Source organism: Anoplolepis gracilipes, chromosome 2 (assembly GCF_047496725.1).
Source record: "Anoplolepis gracilipes chromosome 2, ASM4749672v1, whole genome shotgun sequence".
In the NCBI taxonomy this organism is placed as follows: Eukaryota; Metazoa; Arthropoda; class Insecta; order Hymenoptera; family Formicidae; genus Anoplolepis; species Anoplolepis gracilipes.
The window spans coordinates 15458342-15473000 of record NC_132971.1 but is presented as its reverse complement, the minus strand read 5'-3'; the positions used below and the strand labels follow the sequence as shown (position 1 = coordinate 15473000).

At 39.3% G+C, this 14659-nt stretch overlaps 2 protein-coding genes across 2 annotated transcripts in view; one reads left to right on the top strand and one right to left on the bottom strand.

The window, feature by feature from the left end:
- Positions 1-9909, top strand: part of LOC140676151 (uncharacterized) — a 107461-nt gene extending 97552 nt beyond the window's left edge. Inside the window, exons 3-4 of the mRNA XM_072910908.1 lie at positions 53-99; positions 8727-9909. Coding sequence (XP_072767009.1) covers positions 53-99; positions 8727-8935 — 256 coding nt within the window. The 3' untranslated portion in view covers positions 8936-9909. The remainder of the gene's footprint in view (positions 1-52; positions 100-8726) is intronic.
- Sp1 (transcription factor Sp8) overlaps positions 1-14659 on the bottom strand; it is a 93440-nt gene that overhangs the window by 65506 nt on the left and 13275 nt on the right. The gene's annotated exons all lie outside the window — the stretch shown is intronic.

Below are 14659 nucleotides of genomic sequence, written 5' to 3'. Positions count from 1 at the left end.
AGATGAACAATTCGTGGATAAATCATATTCAATGTTCTCTTCTTTGTTGTAGGTACGTGACATCTCGGCAATTCTGCAAGGTGAGGAAGTTCATCCTCGGTGAGTCGATGTAAAATTACAATATTTTCCATCTTTTTTATGCTATAAATAGGACGTTTTTTGTCGATATTTCCCTTAAATTCGAACCTTTTATTCGCGGTTTCTGTTACTCGTTAAATATTGACAGGGATTGATTAGAGATTTATTGAACTGTCGATTTGAAATGGTAAAGATAAGTCAAATAGAAAAATTTGAGATCTTAAGGTTTTTGTAATATTATATTTTGTCCCGTACAACTAGCGATGATTATATCTTTCGATGTCTAATATCCCCTGAAAAACTTCTCGTGAATTATTTGCTGTCAGCTAAACATACGTTAATAATTTGAATCAGTCCACGTGTGACTATCTTATAATATATGATGAATAAATTAACGCACGAACAAATGATTAAAAATCAATTCTCTAATCGAATTTTATTATCGACAAAACAAGTCCCGGCGGATCGCCCGCGCGACTTCGATTCGCGTGCGCCTGCGTGTACACGTGCGTAAATAAACGCACGCTCGATGCGTTGCGACCCTCCGATGCCGGGCTACCACGCCCATTACGACCACGTTCGTCCGTCCATGACGCTTAGCAAAGGCGACACAGAGAGTCAACGCAGCTTCCCACAATTTCGCCGCCAGAAATACGCGCAAGGTTGTCGTAAAAAAAAAAAAAAAAAAAAAAAAGATAGCGCCGCGTGAGACGCACGGTGAAAGAAAGATGGTAGAAAAGATGAAAGGGCACACATGTTGCAAAATAAGATTACGGTAAAGTGTAGGTACGTGTCTTGTAAGGTGGCGGAATGAGTTCATTCTTTATGATCCCACGTCACGACAGTCCAACGACGTACATACGCCATTATAACTCATATCTGACAGAGATCTGACGCACTCGCCAGGAACTATGTTTATTACAATCAGATATATTCAACGAAGAATCAACGTAGAAGATCTCAATTAATCTTCAATCGACATATATCTGCATTATTTATATCCGCGATCGGTTTCTTATCCCATCTAACATCTTTAGACGTAGCTACAAATCTATTTGCTGTTACCTCCTAGAAAAATTTAAGCTCTACGAGAGTAATGTCTCTCAAGACTCATTTTCTCTCTAAGTAAATCTTATTTTATTTTTTTTTTTTTTATGAGGGAGTTGTAAATAACTGTATAAAAAATAATAATATACGTGATAAATATTGGATAGGGATACAAGTAGAAAGGAGAAGTACGACGGCGATGTGTCAAATTCATTTTGCTACCTTCGGCTGAATTTTTCACGTGTCGACACGCGCACGGGAAATCCGAGAACAACCGAGCGAAAGCGAGCGAAGGGAGATAATATCGGGGGCGCACATTACGATCGAACACCGGGAGCCTCTTCGGGGCGGCATCCGCGCGCGCGTGGTGTATAACGCTGCTGTATCGGAACAGGGAACGCGGAATCGGAGATCCCGGCGTCGGATGGCGATGGGGAATAATTGCGCGTTTGCGCTCGTTGCAGGAGGAGGATTCCGCGGGCCGCCTCCACGACTCCCGGTAGTAATTATCGAATCCCTCTCTCTCTTTCTCTCTCTCTCTCTCTCTCTGTGCATCTCGCCCTCTACCGTTACTCCTTGGGTGTCTTGCGAATGCAACGGAGGGGTAGGGCCGCGCACCTCTTCTCCCCTCTCGCTCCTGTGTGTTATTATTCGGTGCGCTCGCTTAGATCGGCCTCTTACGTCTATCGGACCTCGGCAGCATCCAGCGGCATCGCCGTATCGGAAGCAGCTCCGACGCGAAGATTACTAGAATTAAGATCGTACCCTTCGCGATTCGAGCCGACGAATCCGCCGTGGCCTCGCGCTTCGGAGCGACATCCGTCGTGATATCGACCGCCCCTTCCCTCATCCTCTGCGACATCACGAACATTGAATTATAGTATATATTATATACCGTTGCATATTATGTCGCGCATCCGACCGTTTATATAATTCAAGTCTACGAGATTAGAATCGCGATGGAACCATAATTCCGTCCATAAATCCGTAAAAATAAAGAGAAATATTTCGATTTATCAACGATTACAAAGGCGAGATTTATTGGTAGCTACGAGCGACACCGCAGTCTATAGATAGATCAAGTCCAAGTTTGCAATACGTTAGCGTCTAATGCGCTCGAATCATTCTTGATACACTCTGGCGGCGACTAAATCGCACGTCGAGATAGTCGTCGATTATCGCCAGGGCTCCTCCATCGAAATCGCCGATGGATCAGGAGGAGGTCGCGCGACGTTTTAATTGCTTAATTGCCGAGTGAGTTCTCGATGGTAGTCACCCATCGATTTCAGCGAAGCGACAAAGGAACTGTCCTCTTCGCCGCGAGGCTACCAGATCGAGATTGTTCGGATGAACGACTCAATCGAGATGATCGTACTCGTCGATAGTATCGTCTCTTTCCTGTATTAAAGCTTCTATTCATTCTGAAAATAGAGCTTTTCTTTTCCGCGACTCTCTTTAATTAAACCGCGATTTAAGGATCGAATTAAGGATTAATTTCGATGTTAAATTTGCATTTGCATGTCGCGAAAGAACCAACGTCGCAAATCATCTTTTTATGTTTATCAATTTGCTTTTACTTTTGTGAAAGCCACGCTCGTCGCGGCGCGGACGATATCGCTTCCGAATCGCATTAGAAGCGAGATCAAAACCCCGAGGCGCATTAAGGGAGCGTGTAACCCCGGCAACTCTCGCGCATATATAGCCTATCCCCTAATCGTGGTTGGAGTCAATATCGTCGCCACGATCGACCTCGTTGGCCGACGTTCACTACCGCAAATGGAGTGCCTGTAAATAACGACGCCACCCCGATGTTGTGATTATATTACTTACCCGAGACAGAGAGAAGGATGGTGGAGGAGAGAATGAGATATACAGGATGCGCGGAATGGGAGAAGAGATAAAGAGAGAGAAAGAGACAAAGAGGTACAGGAAGGGTGGTCTCTCTCTCTCTCTCTCGCTTTCTCGAGGGAGTCTGCAGTAGATTAAATCTTCGCCGGTTAGCGTTTGATTAAACTCGGGATCAGACTGGATGTTAATGTTCGTAGCAAGGTCGATTGCGTACCAACGAGATTGTCGGTCCAAATCACAACATCGTAACGCATGGGATTTATTTTTCCCTCGAATGAGATTCGTGTCCGCGTTTAATCTGCTTCTAAATTCAGAATAGACGAGATCGAAAGATGACATTTCTCGTATTGACGTTCTCGAGATAATATTATCATTTTCGGTAAATAATTAAATACTATAATAAGACACATAACAAGATATTCGATTATGTATGTAAGAGATAATAATTAATTGTTTTTTGTAGATGTGTATTTGCGAAAAAAAACGTGAGAGTAAAAAATGCATGCAAAATTTAATTTGTCCCTTATGCTTATTAATCATCAATTTATTATAATAATTGTATATGAATATCGGACAGGACTTTCGAGTATAATACAGATCATGTATCTTTGGCAACGATTTTACGAGAGATCGCGAGGCGTGCACAGACTCATTCGTAACACCTTCGACAGATTTGTTTAATTACTTAATTGCCATGCCGCGGGCAATCGATACATCGTGCGCGTACCGACGTCGCAGATGTCAAAACCCTTCAGGCAAGACAGAGATGAAATAACCCTCTTATCTGCCGGCTCTTCGAAATCGCATTAACCTTACCAGCTGGTTCTCAATTCCTGCCCTTTTCAGATTTCGCAATATCCGAATCTTATAATATCAGTATTGGCAGTATTTTTGTAGATAAGAGAAAGTAAAGAGATTTATCATTGAGTTCTTTAGCTTTAATCGATCGTAATTTCCTTCAAAAAGCATTGATAATGTTGAAAAAGATACGAATCGAATAAAATATCATTCTTTAAAGCGTCACTTTTTCTCTAATAATTTACGTTATTTTATTTATGTTGCATTTCGCATCGCAAGAAAACAACATAGATACCTTTGTTGTGCTACTCAATGCGAGTCACTCTGTTATTATAATGTAATAATTGCTTCAATTCCATGCATCCAGCATGCGAGTTTTTATAAACCGTTCCGCGTAACGCGAAGAAACTCGGAGTATGAAACAAAAACTCTCCCGTCTGCAAGAAAAACTAAACACATTTTTTTTTTTTTTTTATATATTATATTCTCGATGAAGCGCGTATACCAGGAAAGAGAGAAAAAAATAGCAGAGTGTTGTGCGGAGAATGGCGGGGCGCGGAGGGAGCGGGGGAGACCGGGTCTCGAAGCGAAGGGCCTCACAATTAGCGCATACATCATCGCTTGAAAGGCCGCGAGAGGGTAAGAGAGGGCCCGGTACTGGCAACCTGTTATTATATACGCGGCCCGAAATACGCATGTATCATTCACATACACACATGAGGGCGCGCGCGCGCGAGCGCGAGCGATCCAGCGATCCAGCGATCGGCCTGTCGTTGGATTAATTCACACGCGGCGAAGCTCGATCGCGGAAAGCACGCTTGTTTTGATATGCGCCTCTGAAAATGGATTTATGCATAGGGGAAACTCGGAAACTCTCTTATCTTCGCGAGCGTTTCCAGCAATCTAAATAATCACCCGCAAACGAGATTTTTGCGCGCACGCGGAAACTCCCGGTGGATTGTGCGGAAGAATCACGCGACCGAGACCTAATGTCCCAGGCCGATTACGCGATGACTTACGGCCGAATAACCGGCTGGATCGGCTAATGGCGAGATGTTTCTCTAAGGATCCGCGTAATTGATAGCTTCGCATAAACGAGCGGACGCATGTGCGATAAGTGCGAGAGATACCGCGAAATAGTTATTAACGCGCCTTTCCGCCCCCCCCCCTTCCCTCTCATCTACCCCTCCCGCGCCGCCGCGAAATAAATAATCGGTGATGCAATCGCTGCGATAGTTTGTTGCGGGCCCCTCGATCGTTAACCCCGCGACGTACAAACGAATTACCATGAGTTGGTCGCGCTCTGTCACCGAGTGATAATTACGATAGATAGCGATTCCACGTGTGAGTAGATTATCCCCAATGTTTCGTGTTTTACAGGAATAACTGGAGGTCGAAATATTTTCTTACGTGTACGAAGTGTTGAATTCTTTATAGATTAATCTCGCACTGCGTATTATTAGATCGGCGGATAAAAGTTTACGCGGCTCGTCATGTTGGTAAATAATCGATTCGCGGTTCCCTGTATTAATAACAGCAACAGCATCGAAGTACCCAGGCTCGTGTCAAGGACCACCCGCGGCGAGTCGTCCCGACACTGCAGGGGACAGACGACACGACACAATCAGGAGCTCCCCTTTCGCTCCCCTCAACGCGAGCTTGCTAATAAATTATTAAAGGGACAGCTTCTGGAACTGACTGCCTCGGCATGAACGAGCGAACGAGCGAACGAGCGAACGAGCTCCTCGCATTGTCGGGCGAGATTTGTTTCTCCGATCCACTTTGCAGCAAAGATACAAAGATCTTGTAAAGAATTAACTGCGAGATTTAAAAGAAGAAGAAAGAGAAAAAGAGAGAAAGAGATTCACAAGTAAATAATAGTAAGCTACAATATTCTCTTTTATTTTGATTATAGAAGGACAATGTAAATTTTTTCTACACGCTATATATTTTACTTTATATTAACCGAACAAATTAAAATGCAAAATTAACGCAGCGCGTTCATTTAACGGATAAGAAAAGTGCGCGAGGGACCGTCAGTGTTTTGACAGCGAGGTCGTCTCGATGAATCGACGAGTATATCCAGTGTTCGATCTCGACTTGATTAGACATACGCGGTTTCGAATCCACAAACTCGATACTCACAATGCGCGGGACGCATGCTGCTGCCCCTCTCACGCACTATAAACTCTCTCCGTCACTATTTTGATTCCCAGCATTCGGCATGATCGTACGCGCGTTCGGCGGCCCCCCTCATGCAATATTGATGACCCGCCGCGGATCAAATGCCCTATGATAGCCCCCATCCACCCCGTCACCCTAACCGGTATCCTGATTGCGAAGCGGGTCAGAGCCACTGATTTTCAATGGATGGGATCCGAATTTAAACTATGATTATACCCCGCGTCGCCTAAGTACCGGGCACCGACGTCGGATTAATGAAGCTTTGCCGAATTAGTGCCGCGAAAATTACCGTCGAGAGAAAAAGAGAGAGAGCTCTCCATGATCAAATTCGAATGGGATACAATATGCGAGGATACGTAGCGTTATTCTCCGCGAATTATAATCCTTTGATACGTTTCTATCCTGAAAAGTGATTAGGAACATCAGGAAAATACGGAATAAAATATTTACACTATTTTTTTCTTATTTTTTTTTCACAAGATATCATATAAAAATGGAGTATTAAATCTGATATTATTTTATTTTTAAGTTGTAGTCTTTAACTGAGAGTTTAAAAGAAAAATTTATATACTTAATAATAGAAACAAAAAATAAAACAGATTTGTAGAAACATAAATATGTAGGGTAAATAGTGCACTTTTTTAGTCATCAAAGATAATCGATATTATAAATATCGATTAATGACTAAAAAAGCGGATTATGTAGCGATGATTAGAAAAATTACTGCCTATGGCCATTTTTTTATATGACCATCATACCTTAGTTACCCTAGATTAATATTTAAAAAGATGCTTTGCTAGTACCATTATTATGTAATTCATCAAAGAAAAGTTAGAAAAACTTTAAATTTAAACTTTTGATACAAGTCGATTGATATATAAATAAGTAACAAATATATACTCGGAGCTTTTAAATAAACAAAAAGCGTCAAGTTTATATTGACTCTAATAAAAGTGTAGTATTTGATTGCTGAAAAGTAAAAATATGTCGGTTTACGATTTCTATATCGATTTTGGTATCTTGTCTTTTTTTTACGCAATATATAATTATTTAATAGAAATACAACACACACTATATCAATATTTATATATAACAATAAATATCGCAAAATATATAGATTCGTATTATCTAATCTCAAAATATTTTAATAAAGTACGATAATAATGTCATTGTATAAATCATGAATGAAAATTATTCCGAAAAAAGCCGTGACTTACAACGGCGAGTCGCCGCGAGGGTAAAGATGCCTCGGATGTAACGCGTTAAAGTCGAGGAAATCTTCCAACGATATATCCGGAGATGGCGATCTCCGCGCTGACCGCGGTGTGGGGTGCACGAGGAGGCAAGGTGGAAGAGATGAATGACGGCCCTCGAGAGCACGTTCCACTTGCGCGTTATAGCGGTACGATAGCTCCGTCCGTGTAACTGGTCGGCCACCAGAGTGGAAGACTGGTCAAATGAAGATGGGGGATAGAGTAGTCGGCGAGAAAGATTGAGGAAGAAGACTCATGGTGGAAGAAGAAAAATCTGTAGAAGGGAAGATCTCGAGGAGACAAAAGGCAGGGAGAAACTTGACGAGCTTCAAGGAAACGAAGATAGTGGAGGGTTATTCAAACCGGAACGAGTGAAAAAAAGAAAAAAGAATGTACAATGAGATTGAAATTACGTCAAAAATGGCGCCAAATAATTTCGACAAGTTTTAAATATCCAATCTTTTTGATCTTAAAATCCTTCGACTCTCTCCATTCACAATGGCGATCGCGCGTATCCTCGATTCGTCCTTCTCGCCCGCTTCGTTTCCCTTTCTCATCGCTCCTTCACCCCGTTCGTTCGTCGACACGATGGCGCGGCCAGTGTGTAGTATCCGTTCCTCCTTAATGGCAAATAAACCAGTTGAAGCGCAGTGGAGAACCGCTCGTGATTGCCGGATTAATTGGCTGTAGCGTGGCTGCAGCGGTAACAGAGAGGATGTACACGGCGCGGATTATTATCCGGCCGTTCGACGGAGAGAGCTATCCTAAACGTTCTTTCCGTGCCCCCTAACGGCCATCCCCCGCCTCGTCCCGACGAGCCCTCTCTCCCCCCCCCTCCCCCTTTCCCTCTTTTCGTTCCGCGGCATCGATCCTCCGTAAATACTCCGAGCCGGGAAAGAAGACGCGGGAGCGCCAAGGATGGCTCGATCGATTATCCGCGAGCATGTCGCTCGCTTCTTCGGCGCGACTCGTCCCGGCAGGTAAATTTTCGGTGTCTACACCATATACAAGAGTTGACAAGGAGCGATGACGTTACGACAGTAAAAATCCGGACGGGCTGAAATTAAATTCCTGCGCCAAGATTAACTTGGTGAATGGCGTTATATACGGGTTAAAGGTAAGAGAGCGAGACAGGTAACATAATGTTCGAGCTGCTGATTATCCTATATTACGAGTTAGCGATGATTGCGATCAGAAGGAGATATTACTTGCCCGTCGTACGGTTTATATTAAAATAACATGGATCATTGTAAGGATATGCTTGAATAAAAATGATTATAGTTACTCGTGAAATTGATTGATCGAGAATGTTAGAAAAGATTTTTGATACAGTGAAAAAAGAAAAGAAAGAAAGAACATAGAATGAATTTGTACATTTTCAGAGAAGAATATATCCACAAATAATATGTTTCTAAAATAATATAATTCTCTAAATAATCTTGAAATTTTTTTTTTTTTAAGATTTGAGATAAATTTCTTATAAATCGCTGTTAAAATCTCATTTTCTCCCTTTCCAAGAATATATAGATACGTCGCTTGTCACGTGGCGAAATTGCAAGCAAATAAGGTTACCGAGAGGGTTACTCTCGCGTATATTACCGGATGGATACATCGGGCCGATCTTCTCGACGACGCAAAGTGCTGACGCGGTAACTATCTTGGTTTCCCTGAGTGGCACTGTTGGCGAATGCCGTTGGGTGTCACAGGGTGGATTCGTCCGCGGATAGCGGCAACGGCAGACTCGATTTCGTGCGGTTAGGGGTCGAGAAAGAGGGCCGGAGGCAGCTGGAGAATGAGCGAGAAAGAAGCAGAAGAGGTCTCTGAGCGACGTGAATCGGGAGCGCGGGAATCGATGCAGACATTCCGGTAAAATGTGCGCACCGTTGCTGACGCAGTGTTTTCGTAATCCACGAGACTCCATGGCTCGTATCATGACCTCGTTTTGAGATAAAGTTTAAAGAGATTACGAAACGAACATGTATAATATAATCTGAAGACAAACTTTTCACTTTAAAGTTAGCTGCCTTCGATGCAGTTGACATGCGTGCATTCAGTATCCAGTAAGAATACGTTTTTTGTCATTTTACGAAATTTTATACGTGACTTTTCTCATTCATACAGATGGTGGGAGAGAGAAAGAGAAGGAGATAGAGGGAAAGAGTAATTTTGGGGAAGATCGAGTCAATGAAATTCATGAGGGCGGGACAGACGCGTGCGCGGAAATCGAGAACACCGTATATCACTTTAGGATTCGAGTGGACTTTTATTTTCTGCCAGCGGCACGGTGTCTTCCCCCTTTTAGCGACTGGTTTACTTTACCATGACGCAAAGTAGAATTTTTATCATTACGTTTGCACTCTTTTCCTTCCGCTTCCTCGTAACACTTTTGCAGAAAGTTTCCACGGGGTCTTACATTTTTTTCGAATTTGTAGGGTAAACTAAGGTATGATGGTCATACGGAAAAGATGACCATAGGCTGTAATTTTCTCAATAATCGCATAGTGCGCTTTTTTTAATCACTATCAAAGATAATCGATATTTACAGTAGTTTATGTGTATACATTGTTCGAAATAACGATATTGTGAATCTTATATCATATTTTTACTTTTGACATGCAAAGTTTTTCATTTGTCCACTAAAAACTGTTATAACGTCCAATAAATTATAGTTAAGCTATCGTAATGGACGTTAGACATTATTATAAAGTATTATTATATGTTATTATAAAGATATGTAAATTGTCGTATGACCTATAATTTTTATTTTCACTATTTTTTATAAATATTATGGCCATCTTTTCCTTAAAAGTTGGGTAAGATGGCCAATGCTTATGTTACTATTTTGATAATATAAAATTTCTATTAAATATTTTCCTTTTAATTTCGATAATATTACGTAATTTAGGCTTCAGTGAAGATAATATGCCAAACACTATTAAAAAATAACAAAAATAAAAGTATGTTTTTTGCATTTTAAAAAATTATCGCCATCTTACCCGAGTTTATCCTACTGAGTTACATTGAAAAAATGTATTACTATTGCTATTAAAAAAATTAACCAATCATTTCTTTCACATCTATTAATACTTGTATCAATCAATCGTAACAAGAATGAACAAAGTGACTCGCAAAACTCGTCACCTTATCTCGCTGCATTTCTTTGATACAATTAAAATTACGTCGAGAAAATGATACCGAAATGCTTGCAATGGTCTGTCGATAACCAGACGTAATTATCCACGATCGTTTTGTAATCGCGGTCGGTTAGTAGCTGCGTATCAAATTATAACAACGATTATGCTAATCACTCTGTCTCTAGGCGATCGCGTATGATTGGCCCATTATACACGAAGACCAGAAACGCGTTATCGTTTGTAACACGCACTACAGTAAGTAACCCGTCGAGTACGTTCTGCGAACCGGAATATCTCGCTTTGCAACTTTCGATTATTATTTCCACGGCTTTTCATATACACGCGCTTTATTTTCTCTCAGAAGACAGGATCGCGCAAACTCCATTCGAATCGCAGGCCCGTAAATACAGATCCTCGAGCCTTCCTCGACAGCCTCCGTCACTTTGTCGCACGCTATTATAGGTCGTGTGCATTCATAACGGCGAACACGCAACGGCGTGCGTGTGCGTCACTCAAAAGCCGGTGAAGCTCCTTCATGTGCGACCTACCTTCTCACCTGGACAAGCGACAAGATCATACCGGTACCGATTTACGCATCCATACAGGGTCGACGTTATTATAGGCTGTCGCAAAATAAGCTCGTGATACTGCGATAATCTACATCACGCCACGCTCCTGAATTAAATAATTCTTTATTTCGATATATTAAGAAATTCAATCGCACATTATAAAGAGAAATGACGTCATGCACTTTTTTTATCGTTTCGTTTCTCTAGCAGTTCGCTCACGATCGATGTTGCGTAAGTCGGTAGCAGAAAAATGCTTACACACGGAAGGTAATCTCAATTCCGAGAAGCGATATTGAATGACAGGCAAGTCAAAAAAAAAAAAAAAAAAAAAAAAAGGAGAAAACTGATGATGCGTTCTCCACACACAAACGTAAGTAACCGACACGGAGGGTGGGAATTAGTCGTGTTTCAAGGACGCTACACGAAAGATTCGTAGATTGCGTGCTTGTCATAAGTTTTCGCTCGTCGATATACACACGAAACCTCTCGAGATGTATAATGACGACGTTTTCTGTCGGCCTCCTTCAAAGCCTTTCACGATCAGACAACGGTCGGTAGCTCTGTTACGCGGAAGCCAAAGAGGGGTATCCCGGTAGTTTCCTTTCTTTCCTGAATCGTCAAGAGCCAGGCTCGCGATCACGTGTGTTTAACCACTTGGTTAATCTCCAAGATAATCCATAAACAAGAAAGATATTTTCTCAAGACAAATTGATTTATTATTGATAGTCGTTTACTATGTCGTTATTATAACAAGCGTATATAAATCACTGTTTTTTATACATATCTACAAGATGTCCGGTAATAATCGCCCCAACTCTCTAGGGTAGATAGAGCAGGTCAAACTAAACATAAAAGTCCTGTATCATTTTGTGATTAGCGCAATAATTATTGAACTATTAATTAAAAACGCTCATTACCTTGTACATATGTATAATATTGTTCGCTAAGCATTTTTAATTAATATTTTAATAATTATTGCGAAAATCGCAAAATGACCTAATACTTTTTTGTTCAGTTCACTGTACTCTATCCGTTCACGAGCGTTGGCTCGTTAGTTATGAGACACCCTGTGTAGATATATATATATATATATATATATAAATATATATGTGTGTACTATTATCTCGTTTCTCGACCTACTGCCATATAGTATGCTGCACCGCTATAGCATTGTTGAAAGCCCGCATTTACTCGTGTCATAAGGCAATTTCTACGAGCTGAAACGAGAGTACACGCTTTTCGAGCATTACAGTGAGAATTCTTGTTTGGAAATTACGCGAGGTTTTCAACTTATTGTTATTAGCGACACCCGCCGTCTCGGTGCCGCTTATCGTTTCGTGCATTGCCCTGCTCTCCCGTAATCAGTCGACAAAGTTGCAAAGCAGGAGAGAGATAGTGGATAATTACCATTCGAAAGGAAATGCGTGCGTTCCTTTGCGTTTGGAAGAAACCGGTCGCGATGGCAATGGTGGAAATTGTTTTTTTTTTTTCTCTGTTGATAAAGCGTATCTTAACTTGCAATTGTATCCAGCAACTTATTCGAGTTAACTATATTTTGTACACGCTATATTTTTTGCGCTTTGAGAATAATTTGGAATTAATTTGCCGCACCTTATTAAACTTGTCTAATGACTGCGTCATATTTTTCCAATCGACCTTTGAACGTTAAGCATTGAAGTTATATTAAAGAAACCAGTCACCTTTATTTACCTTGTACAAAGCGTGCTATCAAGGAAACATTGCCGCGGTAAACTGGAACGCGATTATTCTGCGAAAAAAACCTCTCGCACGGCAAGTCTCTGCGGTCTGTAAGCAGAAACATTGACTGTCGATCGAAGTGTTTACGAGATCGTTAATAGTATCGGAATATCGCGCCAACTAACCGCAGTAAATCCGGTCGATCGGTGCGCAAAAAATCATCGTGACTACGATTGTTATGTAAATCGAGCTTGTAGTTCAAGTTAATAATCTGCATAGCGCGTTGCGTTGATGTACATATTTCATTCCAGATGGATGAAATTGCACTCGATCTTTATGTTGAATCGGATCGAATAAATTCTCCGAGCTCTCTAATTAACAACAGATATATATTAATTATTTGTTTCTTCGTTAGTTAGTTAGTCATTCAATGAGATATATCGCGATAAAATGAACATTAACCATAAGTATGTTTTTCTTTTTTTACTTAAATATTTTATATTTTATTTCTCTCTCACGATATGTAACACAGGGCTCGTACTCTTTTCCCTATCTCCACTTTTTCCTCTTTTTTTATTGCTCTCCCCTTTTTTTCTCTAAAATCTATAATTTTTTTCTATTTCCTCTATAATTAACATGATCAGCGCATTTGTCTTAAGAATCTGAATCGATCCAAACAATATTGAAAGATTCAGCTAAATCTATGACCAGCAAAATAGTTTTTCAAGAATTGATATCGAGTCTAGAAAATCTCAGAAATAAAGAAAAAGAACAAAGAATCAAAGTTGAGAAATTGAGAGAAAAAGTACAAAAAAAATCTCAACTTATTGAGACTGAAGTAAACAAAAGGCTTAAGGTCTAAAAATAATTAAAGAATAAGTAATAAAAAGTAATTACTTTTAAAACGTGCCTCTACTTAATGCTAATACAATATTATATATATATATATATATATATATATATATATATATATATATATAAAATACAATATTATATATATATATATATATATAAAATACAATATTATATATATATATATATATATATATATATATATATATATATATATATATAAAACGTGCCTGCATTAAGTAGAGGCACGTTTTAAAAGTAATTACTTTTTATTACTTATTCTTTAATTATTTTTAGACCTTAAGCTAAAAAAAATGCTAATACAATATTATATATATATATATATATATATATATATATATATATATATATATATATATATAATATTGTATTAGCATTAAGTAGAGGCACGTTTTAAAAGTAATTACTTTTTGTTACTTATTCTTTAATTATTTTTAATTATTTTGGTGTATATATATATATATATACACACTAAAGATAAAAAAAATAAATTATAAAAATAATTATAAAAAAATAAATTTACGTTTATCATATGTATTGAGTAATATAATATGAGTTATCATATTTTAAATTACTTAATTAGTTATTTTATAAATATATAATTTTTAATTTTTTGCTTTTCGTTTATTTTTCTTGTCTCATCTTTTCTTATTAAATAAATGTAATTTGAATGGCGAGCAGTGTGCGTATAATTCTGTGATATGTAAAATGTAGCATTTCTAGGTATCTATTGCATTGTATATCATTAAAGTAAAGAAACGTATTTTTATCAGTTTTATAAACAGTTATGTAAAACGTTGAAACGTTAACAAATCTAATATAGATTTTATTAAAGTTGTATAACTAAAATTCTGTTGTTTATTCCCAATAATAAATACTATTTCTAAAATAATACATCAATTTTATTATTTTAAAGTTTTTTGATTTATATATATATGTGACTTTTTCATCAATTAAATCAATTTCCCCTTTTTTCATAAAAAAATTCCTCTTTTCCTCTATAATAAAAAAAATAGGGAGGACGAGCCCTGTATGTATGTTTAACGTGAAAAATTGGACACGACGATACTTTAGCGAGACAACTGTAGACTCGTCTCCGTTTCTCGCTCTGTTTCACTCGTCCGGACAGGCCGCCTAGACGTGCGCGTCATCTTAATGTTCGCTGAAGTCACGAGAG